The sequence below is a fragment of the Aquarana catesbeiana genome, linkage group LG09, assembly GCF_042186555.1.
Source record: "Aquarana catesbeiana isolate 2022-GZ linkage group LG09, ASM4218655v1, whole genome shotgun sequence".
Taxonomy (NCBI): domain Eukaryota; kingdom Metazoa; phylum Chordata; class Amphibia; order Anura; family Ranidae; genus Aquarana; species Aquarana catesbeiana.
In genome coordinates, this window is record NC_133332.1 from 28,191,418 (window position 1) to 28,207,415 (window position 15,998).

The 15,998-nt window shown below is 44.0% G+C and overlaps 1 protein-coding gene across 2 annotated transcripts in view; it reads right to left on the bottom strand.

Moving 5' to 3' along the window:
• Positions 1 to 894: 894 nt before the first annotated feature.
• The window catches only part of LOC141107448 (uncharacterized), a 73,049-nt gene continuing 57,945 nt past the window's right edge, over positions 895 to 15,998 (bottom strand). For both annotated transcript variants that reach the window (XM_073598170.1, XM_073598171.1), the window contains 4 exons: positions 15,151 to 15,255; positions 7,702 to 7,932; positions 3,171 to 3,333; positions 895 to 1,804 (listed from right to left, as the gene is read on the bottom strand). In XM_073598170.1, the coding sequence (XP_073454271.1) occupies positions 1,099 to 1,804; positions 3,171 to 3,333; positions 7,702 to 7,932; positions 15,151 to 15,255 (1,205 nt within the window). In that variant the 3' untranslated portion in view covers positions 895 to 1,098. The remainder of the gene's footprint in view (positions 1,805 to 3,170; positions 3,334 to 7,701; positions 7,933 to 15,150; positions 15,256 to 15,998) is intronic.

Below are 15,998 nucleotides of genomic sequence, written 5' to 3' on the forward strand. Positions count from 1 at the left end.
TTTTCATAATTTGTTATAGAATTTTGCCCGCTTTCATTGATGTGTGCTGATGAGGCTGCACTGATGGGCAAGAATAGGCTGCAATGGTGGGCACTGATAGGTGAAACTGATGAGGAGGCACTGATGGGCAAGAATAGGCTGCAATGGTGGGCACTGATAGGTGAAACTGATGAGGAGGCACTGACTGGCAGCACTGCACTGATAATCAGTGTAGATGTTCCTTTTAGAGATGGCGGTCATCAGCTCTCTTCTCCGATCCTCATGCTGACAGCATGAGGAAAGGAGTGCCGATCATCGTGCCGGCATCTGTTTACTTCCGTGATCAACTGTGATTGGACACAGCTGATCAGGTGGTAAAGAGCTGCCGATTGGCGCTTTACCACAATATGTGATCAGGATTATACAGAGGACACTGATCACAGAGAACGCCACCAGTACCCAGCAGTGGGCGTGTTCATGGGATGCCATCATAGGATGGTGTCCCAGAACTAGACAACCGCTCTGTAGACATCACTCGGCTACAGTGTGGTAGTTAAATGGCAAAATATGTCGGGATTGCTGCAACATGACAAGCAATTGTAACCAGTTTCTTTATGTGAATACCAAATATGAAACGATCCAATGCTTGTTAACATTTTTCAAATCACTTTGTTTTTTTTTTCAATATATCTGAATAAATGGATTGAATTTTTAGCATATGTTGTGACCCTAGTCATTTGGCACCTAAAAAAATCCCAGCTCTTTTTGAGAGCATTTTTCTTGTAGCCTGTCCAATAATGATTGGGATGCAGTGCCCTGTGATCGATTTATCCTGTGTAATAAAATTTGTCCAAAGTCTTACAGAGTGCATTTTTTTTTTTTTTTTGCATTAAATAACCCCACTAAGACTGAAAATTCATTCTACACCATTTTACTTGATACCTTCCTACTGCAATACAGGAGGGTAGCTGCAAACAATGGGTGGGTGTTAAACGATCGTTTCTCTACAACTGCCCAGTGAAACAACCTCTAAGAAATGTCAGGGCAATATAAATAACAATATAAAAAAAATAATATAGATCTATAAAAAAATATGTTTGCGATAGAGAGGTTCCTGTACTATAAATCGAAGTAGTACGGAGAGTCCTGATGACTTTGGGGGGACCGGTTGGAAGAGGAGGATGACGATGGGGATGAATATGGCTGGGGGGCGGGTAATGCCTTTTGCTCCTGAGAGTAATTAAATGATGGCGCTTGTGACCGAGTGGTGGGGGAAGGTTCATAGGCAGGACACAAGGGTTGAGGTGATGTCGGGGGATGGCTGAGCTTTGTACGGGAGGGCGTGGCCGAGTTTTTATTGCAAGCCTGCGCGTGCTGGGGAACGTATGTGGAGTTTTGCCATTTTGGAGTTTGTGGTTTCTTTTGTGCCGGCGGCTCCATGAACTTTTTCACCACGTGCATCAAGCTGAGCTGCATGTCGATCTTTCTGTCCTCGGGAACTTTTCTGACGAACGGCAGCAAGCTTTTTAGGAAAATCTCGTCCGAATCCATTTTCTCATCCGTCTTTTTCCTAAGCGTGCTCATGACGCTGAGCAGCTGCTTCTCCCACTCGTTCTCATTTTTGTTTGCCGCTTTTTTCTTGTTCTTTTTTGGCGATGACAGGGCCGAGGCGCGCACCAAGGTCTGAGCCGGCGGCAGCCGGAGTGGCAGCGGAAGCGGCGGCTGTATCGTGGGGCTGGCTGCTACTTGATCAACATCGATTGGCTGCTGGATGTCAATCGGATCCTTGGTGACGCTGGGAGCAGCAGGTGCAGTGTTAAGCGAGCTGAAAAATAAAACAATTTATTAAAGTGGTTGTAAACCGAAAACAGAACAAAAAAAAAAAAGCCCCTGTAAGACAAAGGCATAATGAGCTAGTATGCATCGCATACTAGCTCATTATGAAATACTTACCTTAGATCAAAGCTGTTGCAGTGGTCCCCGCACACCGCTGCAACCGGCAACATGTCTCCCGGAGTTAATTCCGGGTTCGCGGACTCCGGCGCTGTGACTGGCCGGAGCCGTGACGACTTCATTCCCGCGAGTGCGCGCGGGAGCCGCCGGTCATGATACCGGCCCTGAAGAAACATTACGTGCGAGCCGTTTCTTCAGTGCGCATGCGGCGATGATGTCAGTGCAAGCGTATATGGTAAATATCTCCTAAACCGTATAGGTTTAGGAAATATTTACAGTACCTACAGGTAAGCCTTATAGGCTTACATTATAGGCCTTACCTGTAGGCACAAGTGGTGTAACAGGGTTTATAACCTCTTGCTTACTGGGCACTTAAACCCCCTCCTGCCCAGACCAAATTTTAGCTTTCAACGCTGTCACACTTTGAATGACAATTGCGCGGTCATATAACACTGTACACAAATGAAATTTTTATCGTTTTTTTCACACAAATGGAGCTTTCTTTTGGTGGTATTTAATCACCACTTGGGTTTTTATTTTTTTTATAAAGAGAAAAAAAGACAGACATTTTTGAAAAAATAAATAAAAAGTTTCATAGTTTGTTATAAAATCTTGCAAAGGGCTAATTTTTCTCCTTCATTGATATTCGCTGATGAGGCTGCACTGATAAGATGGCACTGATAGATGTCACTGATGGGCACTGGTAGGTGGTATTGATAGGCAGGACTGGTGATGAGGCACTGATTGGTGACATTTATAGGTGGCACTGATAGGTGACACTGCGGGCACTGGTAGATGGCGCTGGTGGGCACAGAAGCCTCTGCAGAGGCTCTCCACAATTGGGACTGATGTTCCTCACAGCTGCCGGTGATCGGCTTTTTTTTTTTTTCTCCTCATGTTACTTGCGCGAGGAGAAAAATTAGCCGATTACCGGATCTGTTTACATCACATGATCAGCTGTCATTGGCTGACAGCTGATCACATGGTAAGGGGTTGGGATCGACCCCTTACTCCGATCTGTGATCAGCCAAGTCTCAGACTCGCTGAATCATAGAGCGCACCGCATGCGCTCCCTGCAGGGGGCGCACGGGCTGCTCGAGCACGGGAGAATGTCTATGGATGCCCTCCCGGCAAAGTAGGTCCGCGCTGTAGCCGTATTTCGGCTATAGCGTGGGCGGGAAGAGGTTAAATCAGAGAAGAAAATAATAAAAATAAAACTCTGTATGTATTTCACTTACTCTCTGAGCTTCATGGTGGGTTCCAGAAACAGAAGGCCATCATAGTGGATATACTTCCTCCTCCGATTTGTCGGTATTCCACTTTTCTCTAGTTTCTTCTGTAACGTGAGCTCCCTCCTGAAGCAGTCTTTAAGAGATCTCCATCGGGTCTGAACTTCTTTAGCTACGGAGAAAACGAAAAAAAAAAAAAAAAAAGCAGGAATATTTTTAGGAAATGTGATTATTATAAAAAACAAAAACAAAAAAACAATAAAAAAACCCCCAAAAAACACATCTTTAACCACTTGAGCATTGGAAGATTTACTCCCCTTCATGATCAGGTCATTTTTGGCACTGTGTCACTTTGTGTACAACGTTGCATGACCGCCCAATTGTCAGTTAACCACTTAAGGACCGAGCCTCTTTCTGAGATTTGGTGTTTACAAGTTAAAAACTGTTTTTTTTGCTAGAACTTAAAAAAAAAAAAATGTTTGGAAGTTCTAACACCCTAGAGAGTAAAATGGCGGTCATTGCAATACTTTCCGTCACACCATATTTGAGCAGCGGTTTTACAAGCGCACTTTTTTTGGAAAAAATAAATTTTTTCTCATTAAAAAATAAGGCAACAGTAAAGTTAGCCCAATTTTTTTTATATTGTGAAATATAATGTTACGCCGAGTAAATTGATACCCAACATGTCACACTTCAAAATTGCGCCCGCTCGTGGAATGGCGACAAACTTTTACCCTTAAAAATCTCCATAGGCGACGTTTAAAAAATTCTACAGGTTGCATGTTTTGAGTTACAGAGGAGGTCCAGGGCCAGAATTATTGCTCTCGATCTACCGATCGCGGTGATAACTCACATGTGTGGTTTGAACACCGTTTTCATATGCGGGTGCTGCTCACGTGTGCATTCGCTTCTGCACGCGAGGTCGGCGGGACGGGGCGCGTTTAAAATTTTATTTTTTATTTTTACACTGTTCTTTAAAAAAAAAAAAAATAATTGTGCCACTTTTATTCCTATTACAAGGAATGTAAACATCCCTTTATTTAAAAAAAAAGCATGACAGGACCTCTTAAATATGAGATCTGGTGTCAAAAAGACCTCAGATCTCATATTTACACTAAAATGCAAAAAAAAAAAAAAAAAAAATAAAGAAATGTAAATGTCATTTAAAAAAAAAAAAAAAGTCTCTTTAAGAGCTATGGGCGGAAGTGACGTTTTGACGACGCTTCCGCCCTGCAATGATATGGAGACGGGTGGGGGCCATCTTCCCCTCACTTACCACCTCGCTTACATACCAAGCCAGGGAGAAGAACCCAATCGCCTCTGTCGCCAACAACGGCTCCGGTAAGTGGCGGAGGGCACTCCGGTAAGCCGCAGAGACCACTTTTATCGGAAACTGGACCGCTCACCGAAGAAGAGGATACCGGGGTTATGGTAGCTAGCTGCTACCATAACACTGATATCCCTCTTCAAAGTGCTGACGTATATCGGTGTGAGCCGGTCAGGAAGTGGTTAAACAAAATTTATATACATTTTTTTCCCCACAAATAGATCTTTCTTTTGGTGGTATTTGATCCTCACAATGTATTCTGCTACATATAAGCGTATAATAATTAGTCTGCATGAAAAGTATAGTGTATACAAACTATGGGATACATACTGGAATTGATTATTTATTTTTATACTAGTAATGGCAGCGATCAGCGACTTATAGCAGGACTGTGATAGTATGGCGGGCAATCTGACACTTTTTGGGGACCAGTAACACGAAAATAGTGGTCAGTACTAAACATATACACTGTCACTGTACTAATGATACTGGCTGGGAAGGGGTTAATATCTAGGGTGATCAAAGGGTTAAATGTAAGCCTAACAGTGCTTGGTGCATTCACTGTGTGCTGGGCAGGGATGTGCCGGTTTTTACTTCCTGCTTAGCAGGGAAACAAAATCCATCACATCCCCGCTGACAGGACAGAGCTCTGTATCGTTTACATGGACAGAGCTCTGTCCTGTCATCCTCTTTGCCGATCAGCAGGCGCTGGTAGTCAATGATTGGCCGGCACCCGCTGATCGGCTTGTGTTGTGACTAATCACAGCACAGCTGGCGTGCCCCCAGTGCAAAAGGGAGTTACGCAAGTATGTGGCCCCCACAGAAAAAAAGCCCAGTCTAGTGGGGCTGCATATTTGTGTTACGTCGGCATGAAAGGGAAAAAAAAAAACAAAAACTAAGGATTTTTTTTTTCTCACACCCAGTTATAATTACTGGTTTAGCTTAGAGGGAGCTTATAGGAGAGAAGAAAACAATTTCTTGCTTGTCCAAAAGCCAGTGCTCTCCTCTCCTCCTGGAATGAGCGCAAGTCCTTGATGTCCTCCTGTACAATGCAGGACCACTGGTCCTGCATTGTACCCAATGTCAGCAGGTGGGTGGCCCTATAACAGGTTAAAAGAGAAGTATTTTTTTTTTCATATTCATACTTACCTAGGTGGATGCAGCATGACACAGATGCTGCAGCTGTCCCCCGAGCCACCGAACATCGCCGATGGCTCGGTTCTCAGATCCCCGAGAGGAGAGCTGCTGACTGTCAGTCAGCAGCTCTCCTCTCTGCTTCTCCACACTCATTGGAGCGATGAGCTGTGGAGGGGCGGGGAGCGGCTTGCTGAGACTCCCATCAGTCCAGGCAGCTTGGGGATCCAGACTTGGGAATTTGGGACGACGCGATGCCTCGACCGATTCCTGTGACGTCAGCAGAGAGCGGACTTCAGACCGCCCTCCGCTGAAAACGGGTCACAGGACTGCAAAACGAATTGCGCTCCTGTGACCCATAGGAGAAGCCCAGCCTAAAAAGCTCAGGCTGGACTTCTCCTTTAACAGAATTGACTTTGTAGGACTGCTCATCCACCAGGTAGGTTAGCAAGTAAAAAGTAAGTGGCAAGTTACAACAAGAAAATGAGAAAGGGGGAGGCGCCACATAAGTGTACTATTAATATGTCAGCATTTGTTGCACAAGGTTTAAAAACACTTACAGGAAGCAGAATAATTCATGCTCAGCAGTGTGTGAGCAGTCTTGCGACCTCCGTCGTCCTGCAGGCTCCACAAGCGGTCCCGAGGGCCGGGGTGAGATGTGAGCAGGCTGAGACATCTCTCCGTCCAGGGATTGCAGAGACCTCCACGCTATTTAGCGTGGGCTTCGGATTGCGGAAGTGACGTCACCAGAAAGAGGCGAAAGTAGGGATCAGGGCTATCAATAATAAAGGCTATGCGCTCGGAACTCACAGCTCCTTCTACTGGCCAGGTGTTTTTAAACCTTGTGCAATAAATGCTGACATGTTAATTACTACACTTAGGTGGCTCCTCCCCCCTTTTCTCACTTCCCACATGTCTTACAGAGTCCCTGGACACACTCTGAGGACGGCTGCCTTTTTTATTATCTTTTCACTTGGACTAGACTTTTTATTCACCTTTTTAGCATCTGATTTTTTGAGAGACATATACCATTTGGAACGCCAGATCCCCTATCTTGTAAGTCACAACAAGCATCACGTGAGAAAGACACATGTAGTAAAGCAAACTTGTTCTTGAAAATTAAATGTCCATTTAACCACCGGAAGAAACCCCCTTCTTGACCAGAGCACTTTTTGCGATTCGGCACTGCGTCGCTTTAACTGACAATTGCGCGGTCGTGCGACGTTGCACCCAAACAAAATTTACATCCTTTTTTTTCCCCCCACAAATAGAACTTTCTTTTGGTGGTATTTGATCACCTTTGCGCTTTTTTATTTTTTGCGCTATAAACAAAAAAAAGAGTGAAAAAATAAAATAAAAAGCAATATTTTTTAATTTTTGCTATAATAAATATCCCCCAAATATATTTATATAAAAAAAAAATTTCTTTCTCAGTTTAGGTCAATACGTATTCTTCTACATATATTTGGAAAAAAAAAAAAAAATCGCAATAAGCATTGATTGGTTTGCGCAAAAGTTATAGTGTCTACAAAATAGGGGAAAGATTTATGGCATTTTTTTTTTTTTTTATTAGTAATGGCGATTTTTATCAGGACTGTGACATTGCGGCGGACACATCGGACACTTTTGACACTATTTTGGGACCAGTGGCATTCATACAGCGCTCAGTGCTATAAAAATGCACTGATTATTGTGTAAAGTACACTGGCAGGGAATGGGGTTAAACACTAGGGGTCGATCAAGGGTTAAGTGTGTCCTAGGGAGTGATTCTAACTGTAAGGGGGATGGGCTCACTAGAACACGACAGAAATCACTGCTCCCAATGACAGGGAGCAGTAGATCCCTGTCATGTTGCTAGGCAGAACAGGGAAATGCCTTATATACATAGGAATCTCCCCGTTCTGCAGCTCCGTGTCACGATTGCGGGCCCCCGGCAGACATCGAGTCCGCGGGACCCGCGCGCCCACTAAGCCGCGTCTTAAAGGGGACATACAGGTATGCCCATTTGCCCGGCTGTGCCACTGTGCCGACGTACATCGTTGTGCGCTGGTCGGCAAGCAGTTAATACATATATATCACCTTTGATGTTTTTCTCTTTTTCACTACACAGCTCCCAGTCTGGAACCACAACGGCACAGATTTCATCCCAAGCCTTCTTCTTCTTGTACCTATCAGCATAGGAAGGCGTTTTGGGGTTGTAGAGTTCAGGACGTTCCTGCACCAACTGAATCAGCTGGGTAATGTCGATGAACATTTTGGAAGACATTCTGTGGATTCTCCCATCTTTTTCTCTTACCGCTTCACCAAATCCTAGAGTAAAAAAAAAAAAAAAAAAAAAAAAAAAAAAAGCATTGTAAAATCAATATTCAATTGCATTTACAAAATTCACCTTACTCATTTAAGTGCCTCACACCCCCGACCACCTTATCTTCTCCATGTCTCGGATGATGCTGCAAGCTGCAGTTGCAGGTGCAAAATACTTAGCATTTGGACACAATGGCCAACAATGTCACATGATGTACAGTGCCTTGCAAAAGTATTCACCCCCCCTTTTTTTTTTCGTTTTGTTTAGGGGTGCACCGAATGGGTTCTTTGGTGCTAAAAACCGATACCGAAAATGAAAAATACACTAGGCCGAAACCGACCGATACCGAATCTTTAAAAAAAAAATTTTTATACAGGAGATGGTCAGAGACTGGGGACATGATACAAGAGATGGTCAGAGACTGCAGACATGGTACAGGAGATCAATGCAGCCTCACCAGTCCCCGTCAGATGCAGCCTGCGTGTCCCCAGTGCAGCCCACATGTGCAGGGGAAGAGAGAGGAGAGCCGCCACCAGGTTGATTAGAGCCCCGGGAACATCACAGCTTTCATTTCAATAGCTGTGTGTTTCCCGCCATGTGCTGTCACATACAGGGATTGGACGGGTGATCTGTCTATCAAAGTGCCCGGACAAAAGAGAAGGGGCTGTATGTGACGGCGCACGGCGGGAACACACAGCTATTGAAATAAAAGCTGTGATGTTCCCGGGGCTCTAATCAACTAGGCGGCAGCGGCTCTCCTCTCTTCTGCGCTATACGACACCCCCGTAATGAGCGGCATCAGGGGCGGGGGGCATAGCCCCGCCAAATTTTCGGTCTTTTTTCTCTTTCGGCAAAACTGCTCCAGCTCCTTCAAGTTGGATGGTTTGCGTTTGTGAACAGCAATCTTTAAGTCTGACCACAGATTTTCTATTGGATTGAGGTCTGGGCTTTGACTAGGCAATTCCAACACATTTACACGTTTCCCCTTAAACCACTCAAGTGTTGCTTTAGCAGTGTGTTTGGGGTCATTGTCCTGCTGGAAGGTGAACCTCCGTCCTAGCTGCAAATCACACACAGAGTGGTACAAGTTTTGCTCAAAAATATCCCTGTATTTAGCACCATCCATCTTTCCATCAATTCAGACTGAAAAACATCCCCACAGCATGATGCTGCCACCACCATGTTTCACGGTGTGGATGGTGTTTTTTGGGTGATGTGATGTGTTGGGTTTGCGCCAGACTTAGCGTTTTCTTTGATGGCCAAAAAGTTCAATTTTAGTCTCATCAGACCAGAGCACCTTCCTCCATACATTTTGGGAGTCTCCCACATTCCTTTTCGCAAACTCAAAACGTGCCATTTTGTTTTTAGTAATGGCTTTCTTCTGGCCACTCTGCCATAAAGCCCAACTCTATGGAGCATACAGCTTATTGTGGTCCTATGTACAGATACTCCAGTCTCTGCTGTGGAACTCTGCAGCTCCTCCAAGGTTACCTTAGGTCTCTTTGCTTCCTCTCTGATTAATGCCCTCCTTGCCCGGTCCGTGAGTTTTAGTGTGGGGCCGTCTCTTGGCAGGTTTGCTGTTGTGCCATGTTCTTTCCATTTGGTTATGATAGATTTGATGGTGCTCCTAGGGATCATCAAAGAGTTGGATATTTTTTTATAACCTAACCCTGACTTGTACTTCTCAACAACATTGTCCCTTCCTTGTTTGGAGAGTTCCTTGGTCTTCATGGCAGTGTTTGGTTAGTGGTGCCTCTTGCTTAGGTGTTGCAGCCTCTGGGGCCTTTCAAAAAGGTGTGTATATGTAATGACAGATCATGTGACACTTAGATTGCACACAGGTGGACATCATTTCACTAATTATGTGACTTCTGAAGGTAATTGGTTGCACCAGAGCTTTTTATGGGCTTCATAACAAAGGGGGTGAATACAGACGCACATGCCAATTATCAGTTTTTTATTTATGAAAAATAGTTTTATGTATATATTTTTCCAATTTTACTTCACCAGCTTAGACTATTGTGTTCTGATCCATCACATATAATTCAGATTAAAAAACATTGAACTAAAGGCTGTAATGTAACAAAATAGGTAAAAAGCCAAGGGGGGTGAATACTTTTGCAAGGCACTGTAGGCGGTGATATCATCAGTCAACGCCAGACACTAGCTGACATCAGGTATTTTGCTGGTGGCTATGACAGTTAAAAAGATCGTTAGTGTCTGTGTAAATCATCTCCCCTGGCCACTCTGCACTCCTCTCTCTGAAACTCCACTATCACTTTGCCCTAAATGCACAAAGTGACAGTCTCTTTGAAGCAGAATATTGCTTTAAAATGACAAGCTGCTGATTTTACCAAAAGGACAATCTAATATCTCAATCACTCGTCCCGTGCTTGTCTCCAGGACTTCTCCAGAGCCTCTCCCATCCTCTGGCACTCCCTACCCCAATCTGTCCGACTATCTCCTACTCTGTCCAATTTTAGGCGATCCCTGAAAACTCATCTCTTCAAAGGAAGCCTATCCTGCCTCCAGCTAAATAACCAAATCTCCTATTTCTCCCATCAGTTATTACCTTTTGATCCACCAGCCCCTCCCTTAAGATTGGAAGCTCCCAGGAGCAGGGTCCTCCTAACCCTCTTGTATTGTCTCCCTTTATATTGTAAAGCAATGTGCAAACTGTTGGTGCTATATAAATCCTGTATAATAAGAACTGTCTTGCACATGCTCTAGAGTCAATTTTAGGCAAAAAACGTTATTGGTTGTATTTACAGCCTGCTAGAATAACACATTGATTTGCAATGGGAAAGAAGCTAACATGCTATTCAATATCTTAGGATCCTGAATAAATCTTTGTAATCGCTGTGGAACCCATTTACTGTTCATGGTGATTGTCAGCAGTCTATAGGGAGCAGCCATTCTGGTCTCAGAGAACCAGCATTAGGAATGACTATATCTACATCTAATGATATATTAATTAGTGTGATGGTGAGTGGGAAGAATGCCCCTTATGTTTGGGATCAGTGGGAAGAATCTCTCTCTTATAGATAGCTTAAAAGCATCAATGGTTACTCATCTAGGAGGCGGATGTTTCCAACTGCTCAAGGAACCCCTAGCAATCTCTGCAGAATCCCTAGGGATTGAGAAAGGCAGTTCTACAGAAAAATAGTGGAAGCATCTTTCTTTTCCTCCATTTCAAATCATTGTACTGTGTGTTGCCTGCAAGTACTTTTTAGCCTGCATATTATAATCACTTGACGACTATCAACATGCTGGTACATCGCTTGACTTCAAGTGGCTATACCGGGATGAAGGATGGAGGCATCACCCTGGTATCATTTTTTTTTTGGAGTCGACCATCGGCCCTCTTGAAAAAGCAATCCTAGCGGCTAACCAGCTGCTGGATTGCTTTTCCAAGCAGGAGGAGGGGGACGTTATTCCCCCTCCCACAGCTTTTTCAGGCTGTCCCGCCCGATTGACACTTGATTGACAAGCCGGTGCTTCTGCCAAGTAATCATAAGAGGCAAACAGAGGCCAGATCAATACTGTTCACCTCTATGATACAGGAACCCAGAAATCAAGAGCATACATCACATTCCTGATTTCAACGGATGTAAACGACTACATTTCTAAAATCTATAGAGGAAAATTGTTGTTGGACTGTTTCCAGGAACAGATAGATGTCTCCAAATCCCTGAAAAAATTGTGAATAAAATTTTTTGGAGAAAGACAGAGCTTCCTCCAAGGGAATGGGATTTTTGATGGAGGCAACAAAAACTGTTACTAAGGTAGACACGCAATTAATGAGAATTTGTTTAAGAAAATATTAAATTTATTATAGCATGATAGCATAAAAAATACACATAATTAAAGTTACACATAAACCATAGGTGATACTGGATACGTGAAATAGCAAGATGCTGGAGTATGCAGAAGGGCCAACATGTTTCGCAGATTCCTACATCTTCAAAGGCACCGCATACATCTGCAATTTCATCTGGATTACATAAAACTTATTATTAATAATTTCATCTTACATAGTTACATAGTTAGTAAGGTTGAATAAAGACACCAGTCCATCCAGTTCAACCTGAGTGAGTGTGTGTCTACAATCCTGACCCTTGTCCCTAACCCTGTACATTGCACACTCACATCAGTCCCTACCCTCAATGCAAGGTCCCCATTCATATACTAGGGCCAATTTTTGGACAGAAGCCAATTAACCTACCAGCATGTCTTTGGAGTGGGAGTCATACAGGGTAATCACTTTGTTGCTTACCCAGTTTGGGGGTATCGGATCGCGCTAGTACCAGGGTAAAAATTAGTGCCAATATTCTGAAAATTTAAATTAAGTTTATAGGAGAGTGTCTTGAGATACCCCCACTGTCCAACCCTGATGGATCTGGCTTCCACTGGGTAATTGTCATAGCCGGTTGGCTCTCCTTGGCTGAGTACTAATCATGGCATCATACCGCACACGTCCGTGCAAGCATCTCTGCTCTCAAACTGGGTAAGCACGCACATCTAAGCAACAAAGTGATTACCATGTATGACTCTCAAGATGAAATTATTAATATGTTTTATGTAATCCAGATGAAATTACAGATGTATGTGGTGCCTTTGAAGAAGCAGGAATCTGCGAAACATGTTGGCCCTTCTGCATACTCCAGCATCTTGCTATTTCATGTATCCAGCATCACCTATGGTTTATGTGTAACTTTAATTATGTGTATTTTTTATGCTATCATGCTATAATAAATTTAATATTTTCTTAAACAAATTCTCATTAATTGTGTGTCTACCTTAGGCCCCTTTCACACTGGGGCGGGGGCGGCGTCGGCGGTAAAACCGCCCCACTAGCGGCCGAGAAAGGGTTAAAAACCACCGCAATGCGCCTCTGCAGAGGGGCTTTGCCGGCGGTATAGCCGCGCTGCCCCATTGATTTCAGTGGGCAGGAGCGGTGAAGGAGAGGTGTATAGCACCTTCTCCAAAAAAATCTACATTTTTAAAATTGAAAAGCATTTGATCACATCGATCTTGTTGTGATCAAATGCTTTTTATAGGCAGAGGAAGGATCTGGGGGTCGAATAGACGAGCCTCTGAAATACTTTTGCAGGTAACAGAAGGGGGTCCCAACCCCTTTCCACTGCTGTCTTTACCAGACTCTCCTGTGCGGTCAGAAAGCCCAGTAAGGATGCGACCGGCAGCATCCAACTCTGGGACGCAGCAAGAGGAACAGATGTTGTCCCTCCCACTGTGTGATATCAGAAGCAGGAGACGAGGAGTACTGTATTTATCGGAGTATAACACGCACCTTTTATCCACTAAAATAGGGGAAAAATCGTGTGTGCATGTTATATGCCGATATAGGCTGCCATCGAGGGGAAGGAGGGGACGAGCGCTGCAGAAATAGAGCCGGATCTCCTGTGTACTCCGCTCTGCTCGCAGTCACGATCAGTCCCGCCTCCTGGACGGCTCCTAGCATGGACGTCCCAGCATTGGACCGGCGTTATGTCCATCATAGGATCCGGGCCAAGGGGCGGGACGCCGAGCCGAGTACACAGGAGATCCAGCCTATTTCGGCAGCGCTCGTCCCCACCTATCCCTCGATGGCAGTATATATAACAGCAAGGCTGCAGGTGGGCACCGATCAGGCTGCACTGAAGCTGCAGATGGGCACCGATCAGGCTACATTGATGTTCAATGACCATTATTTTGCTTCAAAGTGGTTTAGTTTAAAAAAAAAGTTTTTTTTTCCTGAAACTTCCCTCTTAAATTGGGGTGCGTGTTATACGCCGATAAATACGGTATTTCCTTCCGGTTTCAGTTCTTTGTGTACCTGGCCGTTAACAGCCAGTAAAGCAGCTGATCAGACCAATCTGTGTCTGATCGGCTGCATGGGAGGCCAGAGGAGAGATTTGGAGTCTAATACACCCCAGATCTCTCCATAAAGAGGACCTGTCACAGCCCAAGGGATGTTGTTAATCCCTTGTAAAAGCAATGAAGTTGATAAAAAAAAAAAAAAATGTATTTACATTTTTTCAGCACTGTGTGCGCGTGTGTATATAATTTTTATTATTATTATTTTTTTAACCCCTGTTCCCCTGTGCTAACGCGCAAATGTGCACATAGGTCCCGCACGCATATGTAAAACGGTGATTGCACCAAATGTGAGCCATCGCCACGAACGTAAAAGCGAGAGCAATTATTTTAGTGACAGACCTGTGCAACTCTAAAATGGTAAACTGTAAGGCTGGGTTCACACCTAAATACTGATGCGTCTCTCAGCAGGGGTCCGGTGCGTGCTGGTTCGTCATTTCAGGTCCGATTTCAGCCCAAATTTTTGACCAAATTCAGACCTGAAGCGGACCAAATGACGCACAGCATTCCTGTGCAAATTCGCACCAGAGCCGCATCGGAGATATGTGAACCGGCTCCATAGAGAGGCTTTTAAAGTGTTGCCTATGGGGATTTTTAGGTAACGTCATTTGGCGCTGTTCCACGGGCAGACCCAATTTTTGATGTATGACAAGTTGTTTGGCATCTATGTCTATGATGTAACATCATCTTTTTATATTTTAGCAAACAGTTAAGTATTATATTGTGTTTTAAGTGCATTACAATTCATTAAATTGTATTTTTTCAGAATTGGCCTGGGCTGAAAGTGGTTAAAATTAAGTAAACTGTCAAACATAATGTACAATGTTGGGTCACAGCATTTTTGCACATTACAGCATATACGCCTAATAGCAAGTTCCCCTCCAGCGCTGCACCCATCTTCAACTGGGGTTTGGAGTCTTTGGCCATCTTGATTGGCCAGGCTAAATTGAGGTAACTCCCACGCATGTGTAATGGAGTTACATGGTCCCAGCACAGAACTGTGCAGAGACTGTACACTGAGCTACACATGCACAGCTCAGTGTACACAAACGGAAAAAGTGCCGATAAGCAGATAGAAGCACATCTGACAGAAGATATATATATATATATATATATACACACAGTGTCTTCTGTCATAGAAAAGGCCTGTCAGCACTTTTTGCAAAAACAACTTCACTTACACTTCTAAATCACATCCGGCCGCATTGATCATCTGTTGCCATTAGCAACCAGACACTTTCTTTCATTTTCTCATGGTACTTCAGTCCACATATTTAAACACACTATTTTCTGGTCTATAATAAAACTAAACATTTTGATCGTCAAAATAAAAAACAGCAGCCTACCTGAACTTGGCTGAGGATGAACCACCTGATCCCCGTGTTGCTGATAATCCATCCCAAATGACATGTCCTCCTCTTCTTCCTCTTTTATCTGTACAAGAAAATAATCTATAAAAACACAAGAGAAGAGTCATATTTTTTGGAGGAAGGTATTCCTTTAACAAGTTTATCCACAGAAACCTCCTAGAATGAATTGGATCCCAAAGTTTATTCTAGCCATTCATTCTCCAGCTGCTACATGCTGCAGTCTTACGCCCCGTACACACGGTCGGATTTTCCGATGGAAAATGTGTGATAGGACCTTGTTGTCGGATATTCCGACCGTGTGTGGGCTCCATCACACATTTTCCATCGGATTTTCCGACACACAAAGTTTGAGAGCAGGATATAAAATTTTCCGACAACAAAATCCGTTGTCGGAAATTCCGATCGTGTGTACACAAATCCGACGGACAAAGTGCCATGCATGCTCAGAATAAATAAAGAGATGAAAGCTATTGGCCACTGCCCCGTTTATAGTCCCGACGTACGTGTTTTACGTCACCGCGTTCAGAACGATCGGATTTTTCGACCACTTTGTGTGACCGTGTGTATGCAAGACAAGTTTGAGCCAACATCCGTCGGAAGAAATCCAAGGATTTTGTTGTCGGAATGTCCGATCGTGTGTACGGGGCATTAAGCCTCGTACACACGATCGGAATGTTGGCCAACAAAACCGTGGACTTTTGTCCGAAGAGCGTTGGCCCAAACTTGTCTTGCATACACGCAAATACGAACGTAGTGACGTACTATGTTGTTTTTCAGCTCTTTAGCGCCACCCTTTGGGCTCCTTCTGCTTATTTAGTGTTAGC